Source organism: Notothenia coriiceps, unplaced genomic scaffold (genome assembly GCF_000735185.1).
Source record: "Notothenia coriiceps isolate Sejong01 unplaced genomic scaffold, NC01 NC01_scaffold00037244, whole genome shotgun sequence".
Taxonomy (NCBI): domain Eukaryota; kingdom Metazoa; phylum Chordata; class Actinopteri; order Perciformes; family Nototheniidae; genus Notothenia; species Notothenia coriiceps.
The window spans coordinates 8,060,994-8,074,384 of record NW_011369945.1 but is presented as its reverse complement, the minus strand read 5'-3'; the positions used below and the strand labels follow the sequence as shown (position 1 = coordinate 8,074,384).

General features: G+C 38.8%; 1 protein-coding gene across 1 annotated transcript in view; it reads right to left on the bottom strand.

The window, feature by feature from the left end:
- LOC104965257 (fasciculation and elongation protein zeta-2-like) overlaps window positions 1-11,325 on the bottom strand; it is a 22,048-nt gene extending 10,723 nt beyond the window's left edge. Inside the window, exons 1-2 of the mRNA XM_010794214.1 lie at window positions 11,259-11,325; window positions 10,908-11,145 (exon numbers count right to left, since the gene is read on the bottom strand). Coding sequence (XP_010792516.1) covers window positions 10,908-11,145; window positions 11,259-11,325 — 305 coding nt within the window. The remainder of the gene's footprint in view (window positions 1-10,907; window positions 11,146-11,258) is intronic.
- Between the last annotated feature and the right edge of the window lie 2,066 nt (window positions 11,326-13,391).

Sequence of the window (13,391 nt, the reverse complement as noted above, 5' to 3'; positions counted from 1 at the left end):
CTAAGATGGGCAGTAGGGCTCACGGCGGCTTCATGACAAGGTTAGAGGTCGTTGAACCTTAAGGTGTCTCGCGGGCGCAGGGAACCATAACCCCCTTTATAGTTCCGACGTGAACCCATTCTGAAGCGCCAGGAATTTTAAGGTTTTGGCTTGGAAGCCAGTATCCTCGAGATTGAGAAACGGCCACCCTCTCTAGATGAACCCACAGGGGCATCACAGAGAGGTACTCCAACTTGTTGGGCATTTAACATGTTACTCAAGTTAAAGAACATGTGAATTAGCATCAACTATCAAGAGTAAAAGTACTCATTCATTTCAGAATTGATCAACTGGGGCTAAATAACACCTTATCTCCTAAAATAATAATTAATCATCATGTATTTGTTGACTATGATTTATATGTTATGTGATTGCTCTATGTGACATGTAGTAACGTTGGTTGTTTGCATTTTATTGTTCTCTTTTATCGTTTCGCCTGTATCTACTTGTCTTTCATCCTTTTTTTTATAACTATTGCTGTTGAGATATTGTGATTTTAAGGCTGCCCAGGGGACAACAGCTGGAAATTAGCAATGTTGGCTAAAGCGGCCCCATTTACTGTTTTTTGTGACAGTTGATCAATGGGGACTGAACTAAACTAAACTATTATCAATCTGAAGCTGCATAGTGATTATTAACTCAAGTAAACCAATAAATAAGACAATTATACAATAATAAGAGAGTAATTTAACTATAAAGTAGCAGAAAAACTCAAAACAAGTTGATCAAAATTGTGCTTAGATGCAGTACCTTACTTTATTTACTTAGTTATTTTGAACCACTGGGTGTCACGTTAAAGGGTGATCTGTGATTTAAGCTTTAGACCTTCTGCAGAGGTACATTATGTTGCTGGCTTATGAATTTGGTAAATAAGTTCATAAAATCAGTTTCCTATCCATTTCTGTGAAGCCCCTCAAGGCTTTACCTCAGTCTGCCTTTTTAATTTTTGCCAAATAACTGTTTATGTTGATGGTGAGCGGACTATGCTAAGACCAAATGGATGTGTCACCATATAAATATCTGTTTTTATCCTGCAGAAGAGAGAATAATGTTGTTTATGATGCATACTGTCCGTTGACAACCATGATGAAGCTTGTGTGGCCTGATTAACTTGTCAGGACACAAAAAAACCTGACCATGTTTTATTGGTTTTATGAAGAATGTGAAAGCCTTTTGGTCAACCCATTGAAATGCATCACTTATAGCCAGGAAAAAGTTAGAGACCAGCCTGTCTTTGGGATGTTTTTGGTATTTGTATAAGAAAATAAGTGTTAATATGAACCTGAGACCCATTTCTTTTTTAAAACATGCCCACCAGGACCATCAGATCAAACACAAATGTTAACAGTCGAGCCAGTGGACATGTGACCTTTGACCTCAGAGTGCTGGCACCTTTGATATGCTCAGAACAAATGGATATTGATAGTGTGTGTTTACTACATAAAAAGTCACATTATTAAGAGTTACGTGCAGCTTGGGGGCTGCAGGCTTTTTTTTTCACGAAACTGTATCTCAGGGCTTCTTAACATTTAACAACCTATTAATGTGTCATACCCACCTAACGGGAAGAAACTCAGCTAACTGATGATATGAACCATTTTTAGCCAAACAAAACACAACTCTAACGCTAAGCCTCTGAATTAGCACTAAGCGAAGAAATGCTAAAGCACTTAGCACAGAACTCACGGTAGAAATACTTTATTACTTATCGGATCTGCACAAACAAGGTATCAGCTAGCAAACTGAGATTCCACAGATTATAGGGGTATAAGTATCATCACTGAACGATCAAAACTCGCGCCAGGGGAAGCAAACCCAGACATCACACAACGTAGCTTTACGGGACCAAAACGGAACATAAGTCTTACCGTTGCTGTTTTCTCATCAAAAGTTGTGTTCAATGGCATCAAAACGCATAAAAGGCAGCTGAATGTTAATCCAATGTCTCTGAGTCACTTTGAAAGGATTACTGATAATCCATCTTCGTATTTATGGCAAAAAGCGTAGTTTTCAGTTTTCAGTTTTCAGAGCGTAACATAGCTTTCGGTTTGGGCAAACTGGGTGCGCATCACTCTCACTCCTCATGGTAACGTGTTGATGGATTTAGGTTAAAAAGAGGTGTCAATCATCAAAATCAACCAATGGGTTCCAGAGAAACGGCAAATCCACCCAAATGACCCCGGAGGTTTTTTCTTTTTTTAGCTAAACCTCTCTAAAAAGGTCAAATGTCGCTTGTTTTGCATCAATCTTGATAAAAGGTACTTATTATATGTTATAGTTTGGATTCCTAAAGCTTTTAGTCTACGATCCCATCATTCAAGGGTGGTTTTCACCAGTGGTGTAGTGGTCGTTGGAAGCGGGGGCTCGCCGTTCCCCCACTTATTTGGAGACCCCACTTTATTGTAGCATGATTTTTTTGGAATAGTCTAATAAATATAAAATCATTGCCAGTGTTATCAGTGTAAGAGAAACTTCTGTAGCAATGGAGAGTCAGGACTCAGAGAGAGACGAGGGGAGTCGGAGCTTTGATGTCAAACACTGATGGTTTATTACGAGTATCGGCCGGAGGATTCACATCACAAGTCACAGCAGCCAGAGGTTCTGACTGCACGGGAGAGTTGCCACGTCAATTCTGCAGCGCCTCTCTCCTGCTAGACCTTTTAAATAGTTTACAGAGAGTAATCATATTGGGGGAGATAACGTAAACATCTGGGAACACTGGAGATAGCCTAAACATCTGGGAACACTGAATCACTTGTCTTACCCTCATGGCCGAGAAGGAAATGTTCCAGTGTTCTCACAACCATAAACCATTTGTGACCAAGAGTTGCCCGGTCATAAACTGGGAATAACAACATATAGCTGGAGCCTTCCATTCCTTAAGGGAGATAACAGACGTCAGGGTTGGTCATAAACGTCAAAGGGCAAAAAGGTTAGATATCTAGGAGTAAAGGAGAATTATTCCCCAACAATCAGTTGCAAGTGTGTATTTGAACGAAACAAAACTCTATAATGGCAGGCAAAACAACGTTACTTGACTTATTTTCTAAAAAGAATATCATTCACGAGAAGAAAGGTACAACCTGTACAACCTATACCTGAACACCTGCGCTTGTGCGCACTTGGGGCATTGTTTGGGATGACCTAATTAAAATAGCGTCCACCCAGTAAAGAAATCCCCATTACTGGTTTTCACTATAAGTAATGGGTTTTTTTGGACGGAATTTATCATTTAAATTTTTTTACTATGTTCAATCTGAATTTACTTTAAAATAAAAAAGATCTATATTGATTCTTACTTTTCCACATCCAACTCAGAGGTTTATCATTGCTTTGAGAAAAAAGATTATTAATTTACCCCTTTTAGAAGTGAAGATATAGTCATTTGTTCTGGGAATGTCATTTTCGAGTCTGAGACCTGAAAACAGGCTCAGGGGTTAACAGGTTAAATGGCACAGCCAAGGTGAAAAAGTCCCATATCTTACATTTATTAAGTATAACCTTAATGGGGATTTCCACCTAGATTGAAGAAAGCACTTCATCATCCAGAAATGCACTTTTCTGATGGACAAAAGGATGCATCTGGAACCAGTCAGTCTGACGTCTCGGTCCCCCCTCCCCCTCAGGATGAGTGGGGGACAGGGATGGGAAGGAGGGCAGACAGACAGAAAGAAAGACATAAGGAAACTGTAACTACTTAAATAACATGACATCATTTACAACACTCCAGTGAACGGTATTGTTACAACGGACATTTTTCATTGTGAACTGCGAGGGTCTTTAAGGACCCTGTTGTCTGCAGTACAATCCTTAAAATGTGAAATTTGACTTTATAGATAACATGCAATTGATGTATTTGTTTCAAACCTCAACTAAGCTCTACAGTAGCCATGTTTTCATCAGATGCTTCACATCCAGTTTGCTTCCGTCTACTTGTTATTGTTGTCTTTTAATAAAACTATTAGATGACATTTCAAACACTGAGTGGGTTGAGGGAGAGATTTACTGAATACATCTGTGTACTGTGCTGTTTATTAGAGGCTTTGATTCAGGATGAAGAATTGATGTTCATGTTAGGAAGAAACATGACTCATCATTTGCTCAGAGATGTACTTTCCCCGGTTTATAAATATATAAAAAACAGATTTGTTTCAGTAAGTGACGAGTTGGCATTTAATAAGCGTTTCTTATTTCAAAAAAATCCCCCAGTAGGAAAGAGAACAAACATTCATGGTAAGAAAGATTACATTTTGCATTAAAATCATTTTTTTTATTGAAATGTAGTTTGATGGTTTTTCCTTGTGATATATTTCTATCTCTAAAGGCATTTGAATGATTAAAAAAGATGAGGAAAACATTTGGTGAACTGTTAACAACTCAATGTTCACATTAAAATGCCTCATAACTTGGGTTTAACGGTCATAATATTCATTTTACGGGGTTACACCCTAAATACAGTATATGGGTCTCACACTTAATTTGGAACATTGCAATGTGGAGATATGTGGATAATATCATGTGTTGTTGCATGACTTCAATGAGAGAAATACTTATCATGAACTCTCTGAGGGTCAAAGAAATACTTTTTCGTTCGCTCATTTCTGTAAACCCATGAAAGGACAATAACTGCTCCCAAAGACAGTCAGTGCCCGGAATCCTCTCCCAAACTAACTCACAAATCTGGTCTGAATTTTGGCTTTTGGCCCTGCCAGCAGCAAGAGCGAGAGGAGGAGGGATTACCAAACCCACCATGTGTGTTGATACGACCATCTGTTGCCTTTGTTTCCTGCAAATGCTCGAGGAGGACGCTGTAATCCCCCGCACTGTGAGTGAGACAACAATCCCGTCTGATCACCCGTGAATGTGAAAGCAATCACATTTTCTTAACACACACATCCCGTTTACTGCTCGACGTACAGACCACATATTTCAGGGAGTTTAACTTACAAATGACTGGGATATTTGAGGTTTAAAACTTGGAGTCTTGACATGTTTGGAAAAGTAATGTGTGCTTCATGTCAAACAGTTACAGACAGCTGGTAACCAAACACATTAGATGCTGTGCTGGGAGTGCAGACTGATTTTTCATTAAGGGAATGAAATGAGGACTCTGGGTACGTCCTGTCCTCTGAGGTATCCTGGAGGTGCTCTTCTCCTGCTATGCAGACATGAAATGCTCTTTTCTTTCTTTCAGTATCTTGTGGTTTTGTTCTTTTATAGACATCTGCTGGCACTTTAGGCCTTAACGCTTTTACCATGTGCCCCTGCATCAGCACTGAAGAAATCCACACGTTCCCTTTAGAGTAGCCAGGTGAGTTACTTCAGAAGTTTATACCATGAGAAATTAAGGATGTGTTGAGTAATGTGAAAGTGACTCGTAACGTGACACCCTAGCATGCCCAGACCAGTAGCAACAGGACATTTTGGAGTTTTTATGGGAGTCATTTTTACCACGCTGGAGCCGTTTCAATAACTGTTCCCTTCTCAAGGAAAAAAGGTAGTTAGCTCACTCAGCTGTGTCTGATGGAAAAGCTTGAAAGGAGGCAGAGTTGACCGTTTTTCATCTCCTCCACTTCCTTGGCTCACACAAATTAGCTTGTGTGGAGAATTGCACTGTTAGCATTACTTTGGCAATACCTCAAGCTTTTGAAACTTTTTCCAAGGTGTCATTTTACTGCCATTGAGGCCTTTTTGCTTCTCTAATATCCTGTGGTGTACAGTACATCATAGAAGTGTACGGCAGGCAAACCTAATTAGTCTGCAAACACAGTTTAAATCTGCTTTCACCACTCTAAGTAGTGTCGTGATTTATGCCCTGAATGTAGATTTACAATCCTCTGTCAGTCTTGAGTTTCTAAGAAAACTCGATGACACCTTCTCCAACTTCTGGCACATATCACAAAGGTGACATCACCCCGCCGCTCCAGTTGCATACCAAAAACCTTAAACAGTCTGAAACATTACCATCAGACGCCAGCATTGGGCTCTAATAGAAACATCTGGACATTTATTTGTTTCCGTTGAAAAGATTGAAAGTGGGTTTGGGTACTTTGTTCTTGACAAACAGTGGAGCAAATGTGTCCTCCTTAAGCATCTATTTCATGTCAACACAAGAGAGGAACTGTCTCTTTAAAGGAACACAATGTTAAAATAGTAGGAGCTCAATATAATTAAGATGTATGCCAACACACCTAATTCACTTTAACAACATCGCTGATGATTTGAGCTGTCCAAATGAAATGTTTGCCTCCGAAACATCTGGATCACATTAAAGGGGAAGTTCGGAGTTTCTCTTTATGTACACGGCTCCAGTTTGGCATTCGTCAGCTAACTGTCTCCAAGCATTAACCCAGCAGGAAGGCCTCACTTATATTAGGAAACTTCCAATTAAATGTTCTCAGACTAAAAGTTAATATCAGACTGGCCTTATTCAGAGACATTCAGCTAAACAACAGGGATTGTGTCTTCTTTAGAAAATGCTTTCTCATAAGTTACCCCAAAAATGTGGAATTCAAAAAAGATTTTTTTTTTTCAATTATTGAACAATTAAAATAATGTGAGCGATTTTCCTGCAAAGTTGAACCAGTAGATAGTTGCCCAAACTATGTCCATAGCAATCTGACAAGTGTGGCATTTTTTCATCAACAATATTTTTTTTGCATAAATATGAAACATGACTACAGTCATACTCTGTGAGGGAGTAGTTGAGAGTTAAAAGTGAGTCTAATTCATCCATTTAAATATTTATAAAATATAAGCTCAAGTCACAAAAATCCCACCAGTAGTTTTCTATGTCTAGTAACCTTTCTGGTGGCACTGTAGGAAAAGCCAGACGATCACTTAGCATCAGTCGGCTTCTGCCAGTGGGGATCATGAATGTCTGCACAAAACTGCATGCAATCCATCTAACAGTTGTTGAGATATTAGTCTGAAAAAATAATGCCAGCCACAGTGTTGCCATGGTTAAAAACACGGTAACACATGCTTTCTGCTGCAGATAATAGACCTAACAGATTGCCGACTCTTGAACTTGAATTTAATTTTAAGTATTCACATTTCCAGCAAAACCTGAGCATATTTCTTTGTGTCTCAATTATTTTTGGTATAACATGACTGCGTCAGTGTGTTTACGTTTAAACATACATTTGGATAACAGCTCCTGGCTTCCTTGCTTTGCTTATATTCAGGACAAACTGTTTGTGTGTGTGTCATCACATCCTGAGCATGGGTGGAAAAAACTGCATGAAAAAACACCACAACAGAGAAAATAACTAATCATTGGATTAAGTGACTACAAGGATTAGTGTCCCAGTTTTTTCTCAATGTTCTCTTTGTAAATTACTACTTAAGAAATGCATTATATGGGTGTTAATAAAATATGATGTTCACATGTTCATATATAAACCAGAATACTCGAGTAGTCTATATAATGTATGCATGGAAACCAACTCACAACATTGCTGCACAAATCCACAAAGAAGAGAGAGAGTTCAGCCTCATTGCTTTTATTAACATTTTTCGGTCCCCTTCCCTTAAATCAAGGGACAAATTACTTACGGAAAAACACCATCTGTTATTTCAGAGATTGAAACTGAAGCATAGAGTTCCTGCACCTCACCCGCTCACACATTCATGTTAAGAAACAGTCCCCTCTGTGAAATACCTAGCATTTAACTTATCATGCAGCTCTGGAACATGAGAGAAAAGTCTCATTAGGGCTTCAAGCACTTCTTTCATGATTTTCACCCTTTTCCTTTTTCACCTTGCATTTCTTTCGTTTGCCCAAAATCTGTCTTTTTCTGCGCTGTCCTAAAGTTTCTTCATGGAATGTGTTTTTGTTAGATATTCCAAATTCTCTCTTCCCATTTTCCTCAGAGTAAAACAGATTAAATTACAAAACCAGACATCACATTAGATTTCACTTTAACCTAACAAAGTAAAAAAGGAAGCAGAACATGTCTGACTTCTTTGGTCTCGGAGAAACTGCAATTGAGCGCAATTGCTGACAGAAATAAAATAGAAATGCTGAAGTAAGAAAAGGAAATGTTTGTTCAAAAATAGACATAAACAACACCCGATTCAGACAAAAAAGCGTTAAAGGCTGCAGATGTGGACTGAACAGTACCAGTAACTGAGACACTCATATCTGAGTCACGCACACACTCTCACACACAGGCACATTTGTTGACTGAAACCTGCACTGATCAGCACTTCTTTGTTGTGGCAGAACCATAATAAGGCTTGAAACTTAAATTCTGACACTCATAAACACCAGGCAGAGATGTCAGAAAATCATTTTTCATTTCACCTTTCATCCACACCACTGACAGATCAAACCCTCTTCCATCAAAATGAATAATCAGTGTCTCACAGCTGAGGAATAAACATTGGAAATTGCTCTTGGAGAAGCGTGTCAACCTCACAAGAAAACACTTCCTTCACTTCTCGAGGTAATGCTGATAATGCAACGCAGACTCCACATTAAACTCTTAGGTTGACATCATAGGTTGACACGCTAGTCTCATCAACCCACAAGTTGCCATGATTTGTTTTCTTTCTTGTTAAAGAGGATGAGTAATGTTAGTGGAACAACTGTTATTAAGAAATAAACACAAACAGTGGAAAATGAATCCTTACTGTCACTTATAACTCATCCTGTGTGGAAAACTAAATGTAAAGTGTGACACTTCAACATGATCGTAGCTGTAAGAAGTGAAGTAAGATATATTATCTATATAATTAAAAGAATAGCTCAAAATGTTGGTAATATGTGTGTTATTTTCCTTGCTGAAAGATGGAAAGATTGAAAGCACTTTGCCTGATATCTCAACCAGTCTCACGGCATTTCGTGTTCACCAACACGATTTTTAATCTATCGATTCGTGTTCACCAACACGATTTTCGTGGGGGGAAAGGGGAAAGACTACCAATAGAAATACATTGCTTTTAAAATCGTGCTGTGCAACACAAAAAAAAGGGGGAAAATCGTGTTGGGGAACACGAAATGCCGTGAGACTGGGTTGGATATCTGCAGGATCAACTTAATGCTATAGTCAGTGGCTAGTTAGCTTAGCTTAGCATAAAGACTGGAAACTGCTGACTCATTCTGCCAAAATGTGGTTTAACACATAACACAACCAATTAAAGCTTTACACTTTGGTTTCGTACAAATTAAATAAATACAAAATATGACCTTTTTAAATAGTGAGACAAGTTTTGGACACAGCCAGTCTAGCTGCTAGCCTGTTTCCAGTCCTTATGATAAGCTAAGCTAAGCTAATCCCCTGCTAGTTGAAACCTTTATAGCCCATTCATTCGAGTGTTATCAATCTTTGCATGTCATTTATTGCAAAACTGTGTAAAACTATTGATAAAGTAACAATTTGGGCTTCATTTTTTTTATCATGAGTGTTTGTTCAGCCATATTAACCGTCTACCCGCAACACTAGTCGGGAAAAAGCACAACGCTGATACACACACAGGTGAGTTGAAAAATGTTTTTGGTGCGTTAGCTTTGCCTATAACCTCTGGCATATCAAACACTGCTGAGTAATAGCAAACAGTGAAGTGTCACCGCACCCAGTTAGTGGAAATGCAAAGGCAATCAGTCGGACCATAGACTGAATAACCAGTGTGTTACCTCACTCGTTGACAGACAAATTAAAATAATTGTTGGAACACTGTTCTCTGATGTATTGTGACTACACAACTCAGGAAATTGCAATTAAATGCTGAGTCGATCGTCTGCGTCACACAACCAGTTCATTCACCTCAACTGTCTGATAATGTTCATACTTGTAGGGAAACCTTCTGCTACATATCAAACATTTTGTTTTACACGATGGAAAAAAGCAATTGATCAGCACAGTAGTTCATTTCATTTCACTCACTCACCCACACATAAACACACACCCCACAGTATAACCCACTACTGTATAAAAACATGTGCAAACGTTTTACTAAATGCAACTCATTCAAAATAATTCCCCCTATAAAACACAAGCCATACTACAGACAAATGGTCCATTTAAAAATATTCCATCAGAATACCTCGGATAAAGTAAAGGCACTTTCTGTTTGAAAATCGTAGAAAAATTACATTACTAAACCTGTAACTATTAAACTGAATATTATATCAGTAAGTCTTCCACATGGTGCAAAGTTAAGATATATATTTGTGACTTCTACTAGGAGATACCAGACAAAATGATATGCATTTAATTGCAGTGAACATCTGAGCGAGATGAAGGTGCATTCCCAATGTAATTGTAATTTGGCCAAAAATGATATATTTTCATTGCCAGTGACTGCAATAAAATCCTAAAATTCTATATTGAAGAGCATCTGGAATGTTTTTCTGATGGTGGTTAATGAACCAGAATATTATAGTAGTTTTCCTTGATAATTGTACATTTTGGAAGCTACATGAATCAGTCCCAGGAGAATCCAAAGTGCATGATGTTGGAGAGAAGGGGACAAACAGAACCCGTTTCATGGTGTTACACTGTACAATAAAATACAGATTAGGTATAAATCTGTAACCTATATTCATATTTTAATGTTACAATCACCTTAAATTATGTAAAATAAACAATATGCTGCAACATTGCCTATGTGATGTGTATTTCAGAAATATAAAGGTACAGTAGGTCTCAAAATGTTTTGACTTTATATCCGTCAAAGTGAAAGACTGGCTTAGTACGTCATTCCAGTAATTACTGCTTAATTTATCTGCAAGTCTTTTCCAACTCTTCCAATACCCGTCAAAACGCCTTGATAAGAGTCAACATCTTCCTTTTTCCTTCTCTTCTCTAGTTTTTGGCATCTTGAACCAGGCAGCAGTTTGGTGTCTCTACAGACCGTCGTACATGCGCAGGGTGCGCTCCAGTTGCTGCACAACACGCTGGTAAAAGGCTATCTGCTCCGTGAGGTAGGCCTGCATCATCTGTTTGAAGTCCACCTCTCGCTGCTGGTGGAAGTGGCTCATCTCCGCCTGCAGGGCAAAGCCAACCGTCCGGCAGCGTTTCCTGATGCCATCGGCCTCGCCCTGGTCCATCTTCCCCTCGTCACTCATCCGCTGGCTCTCCTTCACCTTGGCGAAGGCACCTGGGATAAGGTTAAAAGGTTATATATTTTAAAAACAGTATTATTATAAACAAAACACTTATGTGTCAATATTGGTAGACGTATATTACGATACGATACGATAACGATAATACTTTCTTGGTCAGATCGAGTCTGAAATTTGACTTGCATCACGTTGCATTGAATATAGGCTAAGGCCATCGTGATGTTAATAAACAGAAAAGGTTATCGTAGGTGGTGTGTGGTGATTCAGTTTCTGTTTAACTTGCCAACTTTTTGAGATATCCACCTCTTACTGTAGATGTCTGCCTCAGACACAGACAAATATTGTGTCTTCGATATGCAAATTACTCTTTATGCAGCTTCAATCACTGGCAACACATTTATCAACCCTTAATTTGGAGTAAATTATGACTACCGACAGACTTTTCTTGCAACTTAGTTATGGAAAATGCTTTCCTTTTGTAACCAGCAGAAATCCTATACATGTGAATATGCCTATTATGACATTGTACGTCCTGGATTGTGACTATTGCACATGTTCACCTTGCAATCTGGCTACTGACATTTTTAGCGGGTTGGTTGTGTTTTGGTTGGACCGGCCTTTAAAGTCACCAAAAACTATTTTCAGACAATCTAAAAATGCATTCGTACCAATAAAATGCAGTGATGATAGAGGCAGTGAAAAGCTGTAAAATGTGCTTCTGATTAAACTATAAAAATAAAAACAGTAAAGCACATTTTGTCATAAAAGATAACTATAGTTAAAAACCGTCTCAGATTTTGATTGCTCTTCTGGCTTTGGGTTACTTTACGTTGTGCTAGCTATATGGAAGGGAAATAAAATGCCACAGTAATGCTATACAAATATCTCCGTCATGGAAGGCAGCAGTAAAAAACAACTTTTCCCCTATACTCCAGTGAAGCTGTACACTTTATAGGTAAAGCAGGGAACAAACCACACAATTACTTTTTGTTTCATTGCATACTTAAATGTTTAGTTTCAGTTTGATGCAGAAAAAGTTGTAACCACATTCACACAGACTGAATGACGAACATAGCAGCCTAATGGCATGTCGCTCTGCTGCATTTCCCACCAGATTAGAGAGTCTGTCTCATACGAGCTGATCTCCATACCAGGAAGAAGACTGACTTTAGACATAAGCTAGCTAGCAGTACTAGTTTGGACAGGCTAGTTGCTCTGTCTTTAATGTATCCACTGCACGTTGTATGCATTAACTCTATATGTCAGTTCATGCCTTAGATTTTGTATGAAATTCTTGGCAGAAGTCTGGGAAAGCATGAACAGCACCTTCAGACTGTTCCAGCGAGGAGGCGTGTGGAGTACAGTTAGTGGCGTTGACCTACATTCATGAATTCTGTTTTCCACATGAGAGGAGAATGTGCATCACCAGAGAGCATGTCTTTGGGACATAAAGGAAAGGAGCTCATGGTTGTGTGTGCAGCGGGGATTTATGGGGGGTGGATTTTTGGATCAGCTAATGCACAATCTCATCACAAAGATGCACTCTTCCTCGTAGCTAAATCTGCTCTCTATATTGCAAAACTAAGTTACATGACACAAGTCACCAAAAAATATGGTTGGATTTAAAATCATGCTGTTTTGGTTTGCTTCTATTCTTAAAGCCAATTATTTCAACATGTTCGGATCAGATAATGCTTCCTTGCAGCTAAATCGGCTCTCTAACTTAATTAAAACTAAACTAACTCAATTAAAGTCCAAAAACCATACTTAAAGAAAATAATTATGGAATAAACCAAAGCTGTTTAAGTTTCCTTCTTTTCTAAAATCCAATCCTTCTCTCCCAGGCTGCCAGAGGGCCTAGGTATAAAAGTCACGGCTCGCCACTGTGCTCTATGATACATGGCCAGTGGTCTAGAAAGTCACCAGATTTGTTTATCTTGCCCAACCAGACTGGCGACCGCATGCTTTATGGCTGTGGTGGCCAAAGAGAGGATTGCACTATTTCACACGTGACAGCTTCATGGGTCTGTGCCGGCTAGATATTAGTGCTCAGCGGGGGATTAAGAAAGACACGAACAGTGTGAGCTGATACAACATAAATAAGGCTTTCTAGCATGGTTTCTGCAGGGTTCACTTAGTTAAATGTCACCCCATGAGTGAATATTCAATGTCATGATCATACTTTCCAAAGTGTCTTTTAAACCAGAGGGGACAAAATGGCCTAGAACTATTTATTATGATAAACCTATTTTACAACTTACCAACAACAGTATATAAACTA